At 38.0% G+C, this 14,858-nt stretch overlaps 1 protein-coding gene and 1 pseudogene across 10 annotated transcripts in view; both read right to left on the bottom strand.

The window, feature by feature from the left end:
• Gon4l (gon-4 like) overlaps positions 1-14,858 on the bottom strand; it is a 94,424-nt gene that overhangs the window by 37,396 nt on the left and 42,170 nt on the right. For 9 of the 10 annotated variants that reach the window (XR_007109943.1, XM_047562554.1, XM_047562548.1 and 6 more), the window contains 2 exons: positions 13,964-14,065; positions 7,968-8,008 (listed from right to left, as the gene is read on the bottom strand). Coding sequence is in view for 8 of the 10 variants with exons in the window: in XM_047562554.1 (XP_047418510.1) it covers positions 7,968-8,008; positions 13,964-14,065 (143 nt within the window). In the remaining 2 variants the exon portion in view is untranslated. The remainder of the gene's footprint in view (positions 1-7,967; positions 8,009-13,963; positions 14,066-14,858) is intronic. The other variant, XM_047562596.1, reaches the window with a different exon arrangement.
• LOC124991834 (acidic leucine-rich nuclear phosphoprotein 32 family member E-like) lies at positions 6,822-7,610 on the bottom strand (annotated as a pseudogene).

Here is a 14,858-nt window from a genome sequence, read left to right as displayed (position 1 = left end):
TGTGTTTGGTATGGTTGTGGGATCCTAGAGGCCGGTTGCAATCAGTTGGTCTGGGGTCCCGGTGATAGGGTGCAGTCAGTTGGTCTGGGGTTCCTGGCAGCAGGGAGCACTCAGTCGATGTGAGGGCCCCAGAGGCAGGGAGTGATTGGTTGGGCTGAGGGATCCTGGAGATGGGGCTCATTCAGTCCGGCCAAGGGTCCTAGGGGGCCTGGCTGTTGTCTCAAAATGGTGGCAGCCACGAGTAATCAAACCTGCACGTACAGTCACAGTGAACTTCCAGACAACAGCAGGCAGCTGGTGCTCCACTGGCAGTTGGTGATCAGTTTGTGACTGTTGTCAGATGATCGGGAGGTGAACCTTGAGCGTTGGATGATGGATAGGTGTAAGGCAGGCGATGGACAGGCGAGAGGCAGGCAAATGGCGGATGATAGGCGCCTGACAGTGAGCAATCTGCACTCAAAAAACACGTTGATATGCTGGCAGACTGCAGGTGATCACAGCCGACAAATGGGGTAAACAGCAGGGGATCAATAAGCAGCAAAAACTGCCTCACCAAGAAACGGATATCCTCTGCTTGAAACCGGAGTTACGGAGCGACAAGGAACGCAGACTCCCTCTCGTCCGCCATCTTGGATCTTGAAATCCTTGTTTTGTTTCAGATTTTAAAGGAAATGCTTTGTTTTCTCCATATACTATGAGGTTGGCTTTGGGTTTTTCATAATGGCTTTTATGAGGTGGAGGTAGGTTCCTTCTATCCCTAGATTTTTCAGGTTTTTTTTTTTTTTGGTTTTTAATCGTGAACAGGTACTGAGTTTTGTCAAAGGACTTCTCTACAAATATGGAGATGTCTAAGTGATTTTTCCTCTATGTGGTGAATTACATTTACTGATTTGAATATGCTAAACCAATCTTGCATAAAACCTACTTGATCATGATGTACTATTTTTTTGATATGTTGTTGAACACAATTTGTTAATATTAAAAATTTTTGCATCTAAGTTGATCCTAGATATTATTCTGTAGTTTTCTTTCCTTGATGTATCCTTATCTGGTTTTGGTATGAGTGTGATACTCACTTCATAGAATGAATTTGGCGGTGTTCTGTTCCTTTCTATTTCAAGGAATAATTTGAAGAGTATTAGCATTAGTTCTTCTTTAAAAGTTTGGTAAAATTCAACTGAGAATCCATCTGGTCTTGGGTTTTTCTTTGTTCGAAGTCTTTTTATTACTGCTTCTAACTCATTAAGTTACTGGTCTTCCTATGCTTTCTACCTTCTAGATTCAATTTTGGCAAATTGTATATGTCTAGAAATGTATCCATTTCTTCTAGGTTTTCCAATATGTTGGAGCATAAGCTTCAAAATAGTGCCTAATAATTTGTGATTTCTGTGGTGATTTCTCCTTTTCCATCTCTAATTTTATTAATTTAGGTCCTGCTCCTCCTCCTCTCTCTCCTTCCCTCCCTCTCCCTCTTTAAAAAACTAGGGATTAAACCCGTGGGTGCTTTATCACTGAACCAATTCCCAGCCCTTTTTATTTTATTTTATTTTTTACACGGGTCTCACTAAGGCTTCTTAGGGCCTCACTAAGTTGCTGAGGTTGGCCTTCCTTGTGATTCTCCTGTCTCACTCTCTGGATCCAATGGGATTACAAGGCATGCACCACTGAAACCAGCAGATCTTCTCTCTTATTCTTCTGGTCAATATGGCTAAGGGATTATCAGTCATGGCTATCTTTTCAAATAACCACTCTGTTTCATTGATACTTTGTATTTTTATTTTCAATTTCATTTATTTCAGCTCTGATCGTAATTATTTCCTTCTTTCTACTGTTTTGAAATATTTTTCCCCCAAGGACCTTGAGATGAATCACTTGTTCACTTGGGATTGTTCTGATTTTCTTATGTAGACACTCATAGCTATAAAGTTTCCTCTTGGAACTGCCTTCATAGTGTCCCAGAAATTATTGTATGTTGTATCACTATTTTCACTTGAATCTAAGAATTTTTTGAAATTTCTTCCCTAATTTCTTCTATTACCCATTCATCATTTAAAAGTATACTGTTCAATATCTGTGTCTTTGTATAGTTTCTGTAGTGTTTTGCCATGTTGATTTCTAATTTCATTCCACTATGATCTGATAAGATACAAAAATTTATGTCATTTTTTTGTGTTTGCAAAGAGTTGCTTTATGGTCCAGAATATGGTATATTTTCAAGAAGGTGGCTAAGAAGAGTATTCAGTCATTGTTGGATGAAACATATTACAGATATCTTGTTAAGTCCATTTGATTAACACTTTTTTTCAGGTTCAAAGAGTCTTTACTGAATTTATGTCTGGAAGACTTGTCTAAAGATGAGAAAGGTGTAACCCAGTATTGAAATCACCCAGTATTAATGTACTGGGTCTGACACTTCAATTTGAGTAGTGTCTCTTTTACACAATTGGTTGCTCCCACATTTGGGACACAAATATTCATTATTATTATTGTTATATCATGTTGTATTATTCCTTTTGCCAGTATGAAGTGACCTTCCTTGCCTCTTTTGATTAATTCTGATTTGAAGTTCGCCTTGTCAGATATGAATAGCTATTCCTGCTTACGCTGGGGCTCCATTCATATGATATATCAATTTCCATCCTTTCACTTTCAGCCTGTGGCTGTTTTGGTCTGTGAGTCTCTTGCAAACAACATATAGTTGGGTTTTTTTTTTTTTGGTGCTGAGGATTGAACCCAGGGGCAATAACCACTGAGCCACATCCCCAGTCCTTTTTTATATTATATTTAGGGACAAAGTCTCGCTGGGTTGCTTAGGGCCTTGCTCAGTTGCTGAGGCTGGCTTTGAACTCATGATCCTCCTGCCTCAGCCTCTTGAGCCACTGAGATTACAGGTGTGTGCCACTATACCTATCTGGGGTCTTATTTTTTAATCCAGACTATGCCTTTTTAAAAATTTTGTACCAGGGACTGAACTCAGGGGCACTTGACCACTGAACTGAGTCACATCCCCAGTCCTATTTTGTATTTTATTTAGAGACAGGGTCTCACTGAGTGGCTTAGTGTCTCTCCATTGATGAGGCTGGCTTTGAAATCATGATCCTCCTGCCTCAGTCTCCTGAGCCTCTGGGATTACAGGTGTGTGCCACCATGCCCAGTCAGCCTATGCTTTTTAATTGGAGAGTTGAAACCATTTACATTCAATGTTATTTTAGAGAGAAGTTTATTAATTCCGACTCTTTGATTTATTGATAATGTTTAATAAGGTCTTGTTTCTTATTTTTTAGTTACTCTTCAGATGGGATTTCTTCTTTTTGTGAGCTCTGTAGTTTATTTTTTGTATCTTCTGCATGAAGTATTTCTTAAGTTCTGTAGTGCTGACTGAGTAGTTTCTGCTTATCTTGGAAGACTTTCATTTATTTTTTATTTATTTCTACATATTTATTTATTTATTTTGGTACTGGGACACTTAACAACTGAGTTCAGAGACACTTAACAACTGAGACAAATCCCAAATCTCTTGTATTTTTCTTTTATTTTAAGACAGGGTCTTCCTACAGTGCTTAGGGCTTCATTAAGTTGATGAGGTTCATCTTGAACTCAGCCTCCCTAGTGGCTGGGATTACAAGCATATACCACCATGGTGGGCTCTTTTTAATTTTGAAGGATAGCTTTGCTGGACAGAGCAAACTTCATTGACAGTTATTTTTTTTCCTCAAAACTTGTAACACCTCATTCCAAGCTCTCCAGTCTTTTAGATTTTTTTTTTTTTTGTACCGGGGATTGAACTCAGGGGTACTCAACCACTGAGCCACATCCCCAGTCCTATTTTGTATTTTATTTAGAGACAGGGTCTTCCTGAGTTGCTTACCACCTGACTTTTGCTGATGTTTGGCTTTGAACTCTCAATCCTCCTGTCTCAGCCTCCCGAGCTGTACACCTGGCTTGCAGGCTTATAGAAAAAGAGAAACAAACAAATGAAAACAAAGCCAAACGATCCCAAAACCCTAACCCTCAAGAAATAAGGTAAGGCTGGGCACAGAGAGGCATGCCTGTAATCACGGTGAGTCAGAAGGCTGAGGCAGGAGGATTGAAAATTCAAAGACAGCCTCAGCAACTTAGTGAGACCCTGTCTCAAAATAACAAGGAGGGGCTGGGGTTGTGGTTCAGTAGTAGACTAGCACACGTGAGGCACTGAGTTTGATCCTTAGCACCACCTAAAAATAAATAAATAAATGAAATAAAGGTATTGTGTCCATCTACAACTAAAAATGTTTAAAAAGAAATAAAAAGAAAAAAGGGCTAAAGGCTGTGGCTAAGTGGTTAAGCACCCCTGGGTTAAATTATCAGTAACCTCCCCACCTCCCACCAAAAAAGGCAAAGAAAATAACTGCAAACTACACTATTTTAAATGCTAAACATTGGGCTGGGGATGTGGCTCAGTGGTAGAGCACTTGTCTAGCATGTGTGAGGCACTAGATTTAATCCTCAGCACCACATATAATAAACAAAATAAAGTTATCGTGTCCATCTATGACTAAAAATATTTTTTTAAAATGCTAAAAATTAGAAAAAAAGAAATATGTACGTGTATATATGTCCAAGAACCAATCAGCACAGCAATAACACCAGAAAAAAAAAAGTTTCTTAATAAAAAATGAAATTGTACACAGGGGAGTAAACGGAGGGATGGGGCAGGTAGAGATGGGAAGGACACTATATTGAGACAGACATTATTACTCTGTATGCATGTTTGAAAAATTTTTTAAAAATTTTTTTGAAAAATAATAAAGTCTCCTGTTATTAAAAATAAAAAATAAAAAATGAAGAAATCATCCACCAAGGCGGTCAAAACAGTCGACAAGGCAGGCCCAGTAGTGCACACCTGTAATCCTAGCAGCTCGGGAGGCTAAAGCAGGAGGATCAGGAGTTCAAAGCCAGTATCAGCAAAGCGATATGGTAGGCAACTCAGTGAGAACCTGTCTCTAAATAAAATACAAAATAGCGCTGGGCACGTGCCCCCGAGTTCAATCCCACGTACAAAAAACAAAAACAAAACAACAACAAAAAACAAATCACAGTCTGGGAGAATGAATGGTTCCTTTTTTCCTTCCATTTCTTCTTGGGCTATGTACCTTGAAAGTCAGAGCAAGGGCTGGGGGTTGTTAACCCTTTCCTCTTTTTGCATTGTTCACCAAGCTGCCAGCTAGAGTCCCTAACACTGCAGCTGGTTGAAACAGTTTCCAGCTTCCCTTCATAGCAGTATCAGGTAGGAAAGAATGGGAATGGAAGTACTGTCAGTTGGAGTTTTGTCTGCACAGACTAGATTGATGCACTCCAAGGGTGGGCCAGTGCAGAGTTCTATGGGGGGAGTTCCAGCTGCTAGGGCCTAGATCTAATCAGGTCTAAGAATCTTTGGTGGGTGGTACCTTCTCTGGAGAGATTAGATCAACACTCCCCTGGGTCTCAGTAGCTGCTTTCATCAGCAGTCTGAATTTCAGAAGCCTCCTGAATATTCTACTTGTGGGATAGGGGAGCCAACTCTCCACACACTGCTATACATAAACACAGACTTATCAGGCTTAGTCCTTGAGCATATTTACCCCCACCTGTTCAGACTCCCTAATGGCTTCAGCTAGTCATGTGTGCCACCAGACTTAAAAGCAAAGACAATTGGGATCCCCTTTGTTTTTTCTGACCTGAATTCCCCTGGGCACAATCTTCTCTGTGCCTGTTTCATTCATGTTCTGCAAGGTACACGCTAGGCTGCTTGGTAGGTGCTTGCCCAGACAGTATGGCAAAGTTTGCTATGATCTCCCAGCTCCTGCGCTGCAGCATAGCCATCTCAAAAGGTTGCCACCTCAGCTGTCCGAAGTCAGTTAGGAAATAGAGAGCACCTTTCAAACACCAGTTCACAGTGCAACCTCTGAAACAGCTAAGTTTAGGTTTCTTTTCTGATCCACAGGTTTTTTTCATGCCAGAGTTGTCCACTGTGTTTCTCCCTGTGTTATCCCTCCTGTCTGTGAACCAGGGCTGGTGCCACTACTCCTGGCACTTGCCACAAGTGGTTCAGCTCTAATTTACTCTTTTCTTCTTTGTTCAATGTACTCAAATTTCTGTGTCTCTAGGATGCTCTGACTGTCCAATATTGAATTTTAGTGAAATCATGCTTTCATCAACCTTACTAAAAAGCAGTACTCCTGCTGCTTGAATCCTGGTGGAGCAACTAGGAATGCAGCCTTCCTCTAATCCACCATCTTGAATCCCCACTAGAGAACTTTTTAAAAAAAATTTTTAGATGTTGATTTACTTATTTATTTATTTATATGCAGTGCCAAGAATCGAACCCAGTGCCTCACACATGCTAAAGGCAAGTGCTTTACCACAGAGCTACAACCCCAGCCCTAGAGAATTTCTTAATGAGGGAAGGACTGATGAAAATTTTTCTCTACATACAATATCGACAATAGACTAGTAAATCTTAATTGGAATGATAAGGCAAAAATTGTAAAATCACACCTTTTCTATAATAAGTTACACATTATCTTCTGTAGGGATAGCTATCGTACATGAAAAAAAAAAAAAAAAAAAAGATGTAACCACTGTGTTGCTCGCCCAGGAACGTTAGGGAATTTGGTCTTAGAATGATGCAGTCATCTTTTCCTGTCCATTATCTTTGTTTGTTTGTTTGTTTTTTGTTTTTGCAGTACTGGGGATTGAACCCAGGGTCTTGTGCTTGTAAGACAAGTACTCTACCAACTGAGCTATATCCCTAGTCCTTTTTTTTTTTTTTTTTAAAGTTGGAGATGGACATATACATTTGTTTATTTTTATATGGTGCTGAGGATTTAACCCAGTGCCTCACATGTGCTAGGCAAATACTCTATACCACTAAGCCACAACCCTAGCCCCCTGTCTATCATCTTTAATATATCATTTCCTCTTATCCCCCAGAAAATCTTCTCCTTCCTCCTCTTCTTCCCCTTCTTCAAAATAGTCATCATCATCTTCATCCTGAATTCCTTCATTAAATATGAAAGGTCCACTTCTTCTTCTCCCTCTCCCAATTCTGGGCCTGCTATATCTTCATCCTTCTTCTCATCTTCTTCCTCTTCTTTTTCATACCCTTCAGGTGAATTAGCTTTATCTTTTTCATCTCCATCTTATTCATCTTCCTCTCCTATGTCTGGTATTTCGTTACCTTCCTGATCAAATCCATCTAAGCATATAACTTATTGCAGGAGTTCAAGTTCTCTATCATCTTCCAGGTTTGTGATCTCAGGGTTAAACAAGTCAAGATATTTCAAATTTTTAATGTTTTACAGACTTTCTACTATACTGAGATTTTGATTTTGTTTCCACTCAATCTGAGGTAGATAAGATTTGGACATTTTTCTGTCAGAACGTTCAAGTCTCCAGAAATTAAATTTTCACTAAGTTCCAACTTTAAAATTTAGGTAAAACTGATAAGTTGGCCACAATCAGAAAATCTAGTTCTCTAAAAGTGTCATTCAAGTCTTTAATTTCCCCACTGACACACAATTATCAAGAACTAACTCCATCATCTCCTCCACACTGTTCTTTAACTCCTTGTTAATCCTCTTCATCTCCATGTCCTCCTCCTTCTTCTGTTACTACTCTCCTCCTTTTCCCATCCCTACCAGTCCCACTATCCCCCAACCCTAAAATTTAAAAAGATTTAGAAATCAACAACATTATATATATATAAAAACACCCATTACCACTAGATAGGTGTGGGGGAAAAGAAAAGAGTTCAAAGAGCTGGGACTCTTAACTCAGCTGCCCCGACCTCCTTATCTACACATGCATGCATGCACACACACACCAGCAATTCCTTCCCCTTCAATAGCTGAGTCTCTGAGACAGGGCACTGCCAACCAATCCCATGTCCTACACTCCCGAGAATCTACTTTTGCCATCCCATGTTCTCACTCAGGATCATTACTCACAGTTTCAAACAGTTCTTCCATCAGTTCATTCACTTCCTTTTCTGTGAAAAAGCCAAAAAGTATGTTGTTGGCAGAAATTATTTTCATTTTGCAATAAGGGAAACTATGGAGACAATGGATGCTATTTCCCAACAAGGCCTCTGACAAAATCCTCATCTCTATCTTTCATTCATTCAATTCAAAAACACTTAGGGAACAACAACTACTCCTCAATGACAATTTAAGGTGCTTGGGATACAGAAAAGAATGACAGAGAAAGTTCTCCTTTCATGAAGCTTGAATTTTAGTGAGAAGACATCAGAAAAATCTGACCTGGATGATTTTACAATTAGATACATTCATAGTTGATTAGCCTGTTTAAACATACACAGCACTGACTAGAATCAAGAAGCAAGTCTTACAGGGCATGGTGGTACACACATATAATCCCAGAATACCTATAATCCAGGATACTGGGAAGACTGAGGCAGGAAGATCACAAGTTTGAGGTCAGCCTGGGCAACTTGGTAAGACCCTGACTCAAAATTAAAAATTAATAAAGTTTGGGGCTATAGCTCAGTAGCAGAGTGCTTGCCTAGCATATGGAAGGCACTAGGTTTGATCCTTAGCACCACATAAAAATAAACAAAATGCATGCGCATGCTCTCCATCTACAACTACACAAAATAGATAGATAGATAGATAGATAGATAGATAAACATGACTGGGAAAATAGCAGAGTGGCAGTGTTCCTAGGTTCAATTCACAGTACTGCCAGAAAAACAAAAAGAGAGACATAAGTCTCCAACAGTGTGTCATAGGATGCATATTTGAACCTAAGCCATTAAGCAACTAGATCAATGATTTAGAAGACTGAGAAAACACTTACTAAACCTGTAGATGACAGGAAGTTAGAAAAGAATGCCAATCCAACTAATCATAGGTTCAAAAATCTATATTCTCAAATCACTTAAATAGAAAGATTTTAAAAAGTCAGTTTCTTAAGTATATAAAAACTTGACACAGTTTAAAAACAATTAGTCTGGTGCTGGGATGGTAACTCAGTGGTAAAGCACTCACCTAGCATGTGTAAGGCACTGGGTTCAATCCTCAGCACCATATAAAAATAAATAAATAAAATAAAGGGTCCATCTACGACTAAAAACATTTAAAAAACAAACAGGGCTGGGGTTGTGGTTCAGTGGCAGAGTGCTTGCCTAGCATGCGTAAGCCCTGGGTTTGATCCTCAGGACCACATAAAAATAAAATAAAGGTATTGTGTTCACCTACAACCTAAAAAAAAAAAAAAAAAAATTAAAAACAAACAAAGAAAAATTAGTCTGAAAAAGACCTAAAAGTTTTGGTTTACTTCAAGGTCAGTATGATACAGCTGTACCAAAATGGTGTTCATATTCAAGAGAGCAAGGATATCACTAACTACAGCAGAACCTTGAACCATATCTAGAGGACTCTGATCAATTCAATAAAAGTCCTTCTTCAGAGAGCATAAAAAAGATTATCCCAGAGGCTTGAGGCTGAGACAGGAGGATCATGAGTTCAAAGCCAGCCTCAGCAAAGTTAGGTGCTAATTTTAAGCATGTCAATGAGACCCTGTTTTTAAATAAAATATAAAATAGGGCTGGGGATGTGGCTCAGTGGTTGAATGCCCCTGAGTTCAATCCTTGGTACGAAAAAAAAAAAAAAAAAAAGTTTAAAACTGCTAGGGATATAGTTCTGTGGTATAGCTCTTGCCTAGCATGTGTGAGGTCCTAGGTTCAATTCCCAGCATCAGAAAAGAAGAAAAAGTTAAAATCCAAATGTTTGTGAAAAAAATTTTAAATAATAGTAAATAACAAAAACTAAAAAAAAAAAAAAACCTTGGTGAGGATGTGGAACAACTAGAACTCTAATGGAAAAGGGAAAACTGCTTTGGAAAATGATCTGGAAATTTCTTATAAAACTAAGTATATAACTACCAAAGATCCACTGATACCTAACCTAGATAGTTGACCCAGGAGAAATTAAACATATGTGCATGAAGGCCAACACACGAAAGTTCAGAGCAGATAGATTAATGAAAGTCCAAAATTGAAAAGACCCACATGTCTATCAACACAAAAATAGGTAAATCATTGTATATTTATACATGAAATTCTGTTCAGCAGTAAAAGGGAACAAACTAATGATATCTACAAAAAGAAAGAATCTTAAAAATATGCTCAGTGAAAGAAGCCTCACACACAGAGCACATATAATGTGATTTCATTTATATGAAGTTCTGATAGGCAATTCTAATTTGTGATTTAAAAAAAAGTCAGAAAGAGAGGCAGGGGGTATGATGATTGACTTGTAAGGGCCATGAGGGAACTTTCTACAGTGATGATTCTATGTCCTGATAGGAATTTGAGTTACACAAGTAAATGTATGTCAAAATTCATTAAGTGGCATACTTAAGATATGTGTAATACATTATGTGTAAATTTACCTAAATGAGAAATCACAAACTAGCTCATGATATGCAAGAAGTTTCTTTTTTCTTATTTGGTAGTGGGGATTGAACCCAGGGCACTTTACCATCAAGCCACATTCCAGTCCTTTTTATTTTTTTTATTTTGAGACAGAGTCTCACTGAATTGCTCAGGGTCTCAATAAATTGCTGAGGCTGGTCTTGAACTTGTAATCCTCATGTCTCAGCCTCTGGGTTGCTAGGATTACAACCAAGCACCACCATACCCCAGCTGGAGAAGTGCTTAAAAAGCAAAGTATAACTCACTCCAAAATGCATTTTTAAAAAAGATGGACAGAGGGAAATGAAGAGCTGCATGATAAAGCAAACACACATTAAAAGTTTCCCACTTATTCATCCTTTAGAGCTATGCTAAAACATTTACATTAAAACATGCTCACAATACAGTTCTTCTAACTTTTCTGCATGTTTAAAAAATTTCAGCCAGGCATGGAGATGCATGCCTGTAATCCCAGGAGCTCGGGAGGTTGAGGCAGGAGGAGCCCAAGTTCAAAGTCGGTCTCAGCAACTTATCGAGGCCAAAACCAACTCAGAAGATCCTGTCTCAAAATAAAATATAAAAAGGGCTGGGGATCCAGTGGCTAAGCAACCCTGGATTCAATCCCCAGTACAGTATAGTACAATCAATCAATCAATCAATCAATCAATCAATCAATCAATTCATAATAAAATGTAATGGACAAGTTTAAAGAAAAGTAAAGGTTGGAATCCAAAGAAAGCAATATGGATGGTGAGAGGTCTGGACACTATAGCCTTTGGAGGACTATAGAAACTTGGCATGTTTTACATAGGAAAGAAAACACTTAGGAAAAGAAATGTCTTTCTGTGAGGTATGGTTTTGGAGATTGAATCCAGGATCTTGCACATGTTACACATGTGTTCTACCACTGAGCTACACCCACAGCCCTTTTTTTTTTTTTTTAAACTTTTGAGATGAAACCTTGCAAAGTTGTCAGGGCTTGCAATCCTCCTGCCTCAGCCTCCCAAGTAGCTAAAGAAACATCTTTTAATATGCACATATTGGAGTAAATTACTTTTTGTTGCAACAAAGAAGAAACAGGAAGAATATTGAAGGCAGATTTGGGTTTGATATGGAAAATGTTAATTGGAGCAGTTATTCAGACTAGAGCACACTCTATTTGCAGAACTAATGTGTTCCCTCTCACTGAAGGTATCCAGAAAACTAAAAGTAATATCAAAGAAATTATAAACAAAATCTCAAGTGGGAAAAAAAACATGGCCCCCTGGAGCTTTTTTAAACTCTATGATTTTATGCTTTCCTATTATTTTTTTTTTTATTTTAGTCATCCAGACAAGGATAAATGCTCTTAAAGGGATTATAATTGAACATGATAGTATCACACATAAAACAAAGAGTAGGAATAAAATTTAAATTCTATCCCTGTGTTCACAGAACTCTTATTAGAAAGATGGCTCTTCATTCAAGCATCTCAAAAAAGTACTCGATTGGCAAATATTGCCAGCACTGTGTTAAACATTGATTCTATAGCAATAAGTAACACTATGAGCCTTAAGAAGCTCATAGTCTAGGGGGAAAAAAAGACAGATTCTAAATAAGTAATTATCAGAGCAATGAGTATACAAAGGACATAAAAAAATGGTATGGGAGTGCAAAGCAAGAAGATCAATTCTAATTGGAGAGAGGGTCCCTAAGAAATGATATGTAAACAGAAGTAACAGTAGACAAACAAAAAGGAGAAACAAGAATGTTCTGGGCTGAGAGATGAACAGAAATAAGATAGCTTGGAAAATGTTTCCTTACACACAAATGACATTATAGACGAGCCCCTCCTTCTTAAGAGTCTTCCCTTGTCTTCATGACACTGTATTTTCTTATACTTTCCTAGTCCCTCCTTCAATGTTTTCTCAAATCTAAATTCTCCAGCTTTTTCATTCTATAAATCCTCTTTGACTTCTGGTGCTTTCTTTTCAAATGCTTCCTCTAACTTTTTTTTTTTTTTTTTTTTTTTTTGGCAGTATAAGAGATGAATCCAGAACCTCCCCACATGCTAAGCAAGCACTTTACCACTGAGTTACATCCCCAGTCCTTTTTATTTTGAGACACGGTCTCACTAAATTGGCCAGACTCAAACTTGCAATTCTGCCTCAGGCTCCCGAGTTGCTGGGAATACAATCATGTGCCACTAAGTCCCTTTAACCTTAATTGCTAGGTTAGGTAAGTTGGACAATTTATCAAAATAAACAGAAGATCTTCATGAAGGAGATGGTATTCTAATCTCAAAAGTAACAAAACAAAGTTAAATGCTAAAGTACTGTAGGAAATAAACTGCATTATTTGGATACATAGTAAAATTTTGGAGGCCTATAAAACTCTCTCTTGGTCAGGAGCCAACACCATGCTTTCTCCACATTGTATGTATGACTCCAGCACAGAGACATGTAGACCCTTAGTAAAAATCAATTATTATTATTTTTTTTTTTATACAGAGTCTCACTACATTGTCAACTCCTGAGTTCAAGTGATCCTTCCACCTTGGCCTTCCAAGTAAAAATCAATTTCTGAAATATAAATTTTCCACGACTGGAACACTATCCAATGATATACTTTTTAAAACAAATTACTGAAGTCAAATTATCAAGATTGTTTCCCATACTACAGTCCTGTAGCAGGTTGTGGCAGAAGTGATCTGCTATGGTGTTTATCTGGGCCTGTGTCCTCAGCCCAGTTTAATATACTGATTTTACCTATCAAATACATTAAACTGGAATTAAATCAAATACCAGTTTGATCTTTCTAAAATCCAAATCAGCTCCTATTGATTTGGGGGGTGGGGCGGGTGCTGGGGATTGAACCCAGGGTCTTGTGTAATGCAAGGTAAGCACTCTACCAACTGAGTTATATCCTCAGTCCAGTTCCTATTGATTTTCTACTTAAAAGTTCTGTATGATTTGAACACTACAACTCCATCAAACTATGTATTTTCTAAACACATTTTTTGATGTTTTATAATTTTGTAGTTTGCAGACGCTCTTGCCATTGCAATATCCCTCTCTGTTCCCAACATCAAAAATCTCTCATACCTCCTTTCCTAAGCTTCCTACCCTATTCCATACCATAACCATACTCTAGGAGATGACATTCTCTTTTAGGTGACTAGCACAACTTACACTCAACCTGTTTAGCACCTATCACATTGTACTAAAATTCTTGCTGCTTGTATCCCTCAACTAATCTCTCACAAGGCAGAGACTGTATTCAAATTTTTCTTGGTATTCCAAATACAATCTTTGCCAATTATGAAGAACTCAATACATCATTATGGGATGTAAAAATAAATGATAGCATTCTGAACATATACCTAAAATTAAAGAATTATAGAAATAAACAAGTAAAGGAAACTTGAAAGTCTTAATCTGGACAGTCTGCAAATTTCACCACCAAAAATCTACAAAGTAAACAAAGGTAGATGTAGAACATATAAAACCAGAATTTGATAAACAGACTCACTGGTGATTCTCACTGCCCGGTCAGTACGGAAATCCTCTGTATCTGGTTCATCAAGATCTTCTAGAAAATTATATTCTGGATCATCATCATCATCTGCTTCGTCTAGAGAGAAAAATGTTTTAGACACTTATTCCCAAATTCTGAACTGATATTACCAATAAAATCTTAGTAATTTCTTTTTTTTATTCTTTTTAGTTATACATGACAGTAGAATGTGTTTTTTCATTTAAAAATTTTTAAAATTTTTTGTATTTGTATTTGGACAGAATACCTTTATTTTGTTTATTTTATGCAGTGCTAAGGATAGAACCCAGTGCCTCACATGTGCTAGGCAAGTGCTCTGCCAATGAGCTGTAGCCCCTGTCCTGTACTTTAATATATTATACATATTCGGATTATAACTTCCTATTCTTGTGGTTGTACATGATGTGGAATCACACTGGTCATGTATTCATATAAAAACATAGGAAAGTATGTCCGATTCATTTTACTGACTAAAATCGTAGTATTTTCAACACCATAACAAGCAGATGTGGATGAAGGCTCGATTCTTCTTGAACAGGATCTTGATTGCTACTTTGATCATCTGAGGATATCGGACGCTCGCTTCTTCACTCTTCCAAAGCGGACTTTGCCAATGATTCTCCAGGCAGTTTCCAGAAGACTTGGCCTTGGACTAGGGTAGCACTGTTGTTCCCTTTTGTTCTGGGGCTTCTGTCTCTTGGACTGCACAGCTGCTGGTTCTTCCAGTTCTCCAGCCTGTAGACAGTCATTGTGGACTATCCAGCTTCTGGTCTTGTAAGCCAGTTTAATAAATCCCTTTTATAATCATACTTCCTATTGATTCTGTTCCTCTAGAGAACCTTGATTAATATAATGTCAATCTAAAACTAAA

Source organism: Sciurus carolinensis, chromosome 1 (assembly GCF_902686445.1).
Source record: "Sciurus carolinensis chromosome 1, mSciCar1.2, whole genome shotgun sequence".
Taxonomy (NCBI): Eukaryota; Metazoa; Chordata; class Mammalia; order Rodentia; family Sciuridae; genus Sciurus; species Sciurus carolinensis.
The sequence above is the reverse complement of the archived record's forward strand: the minus strand, read 5'-3'. Positions and strand labels throughout refer to the sequence as shown.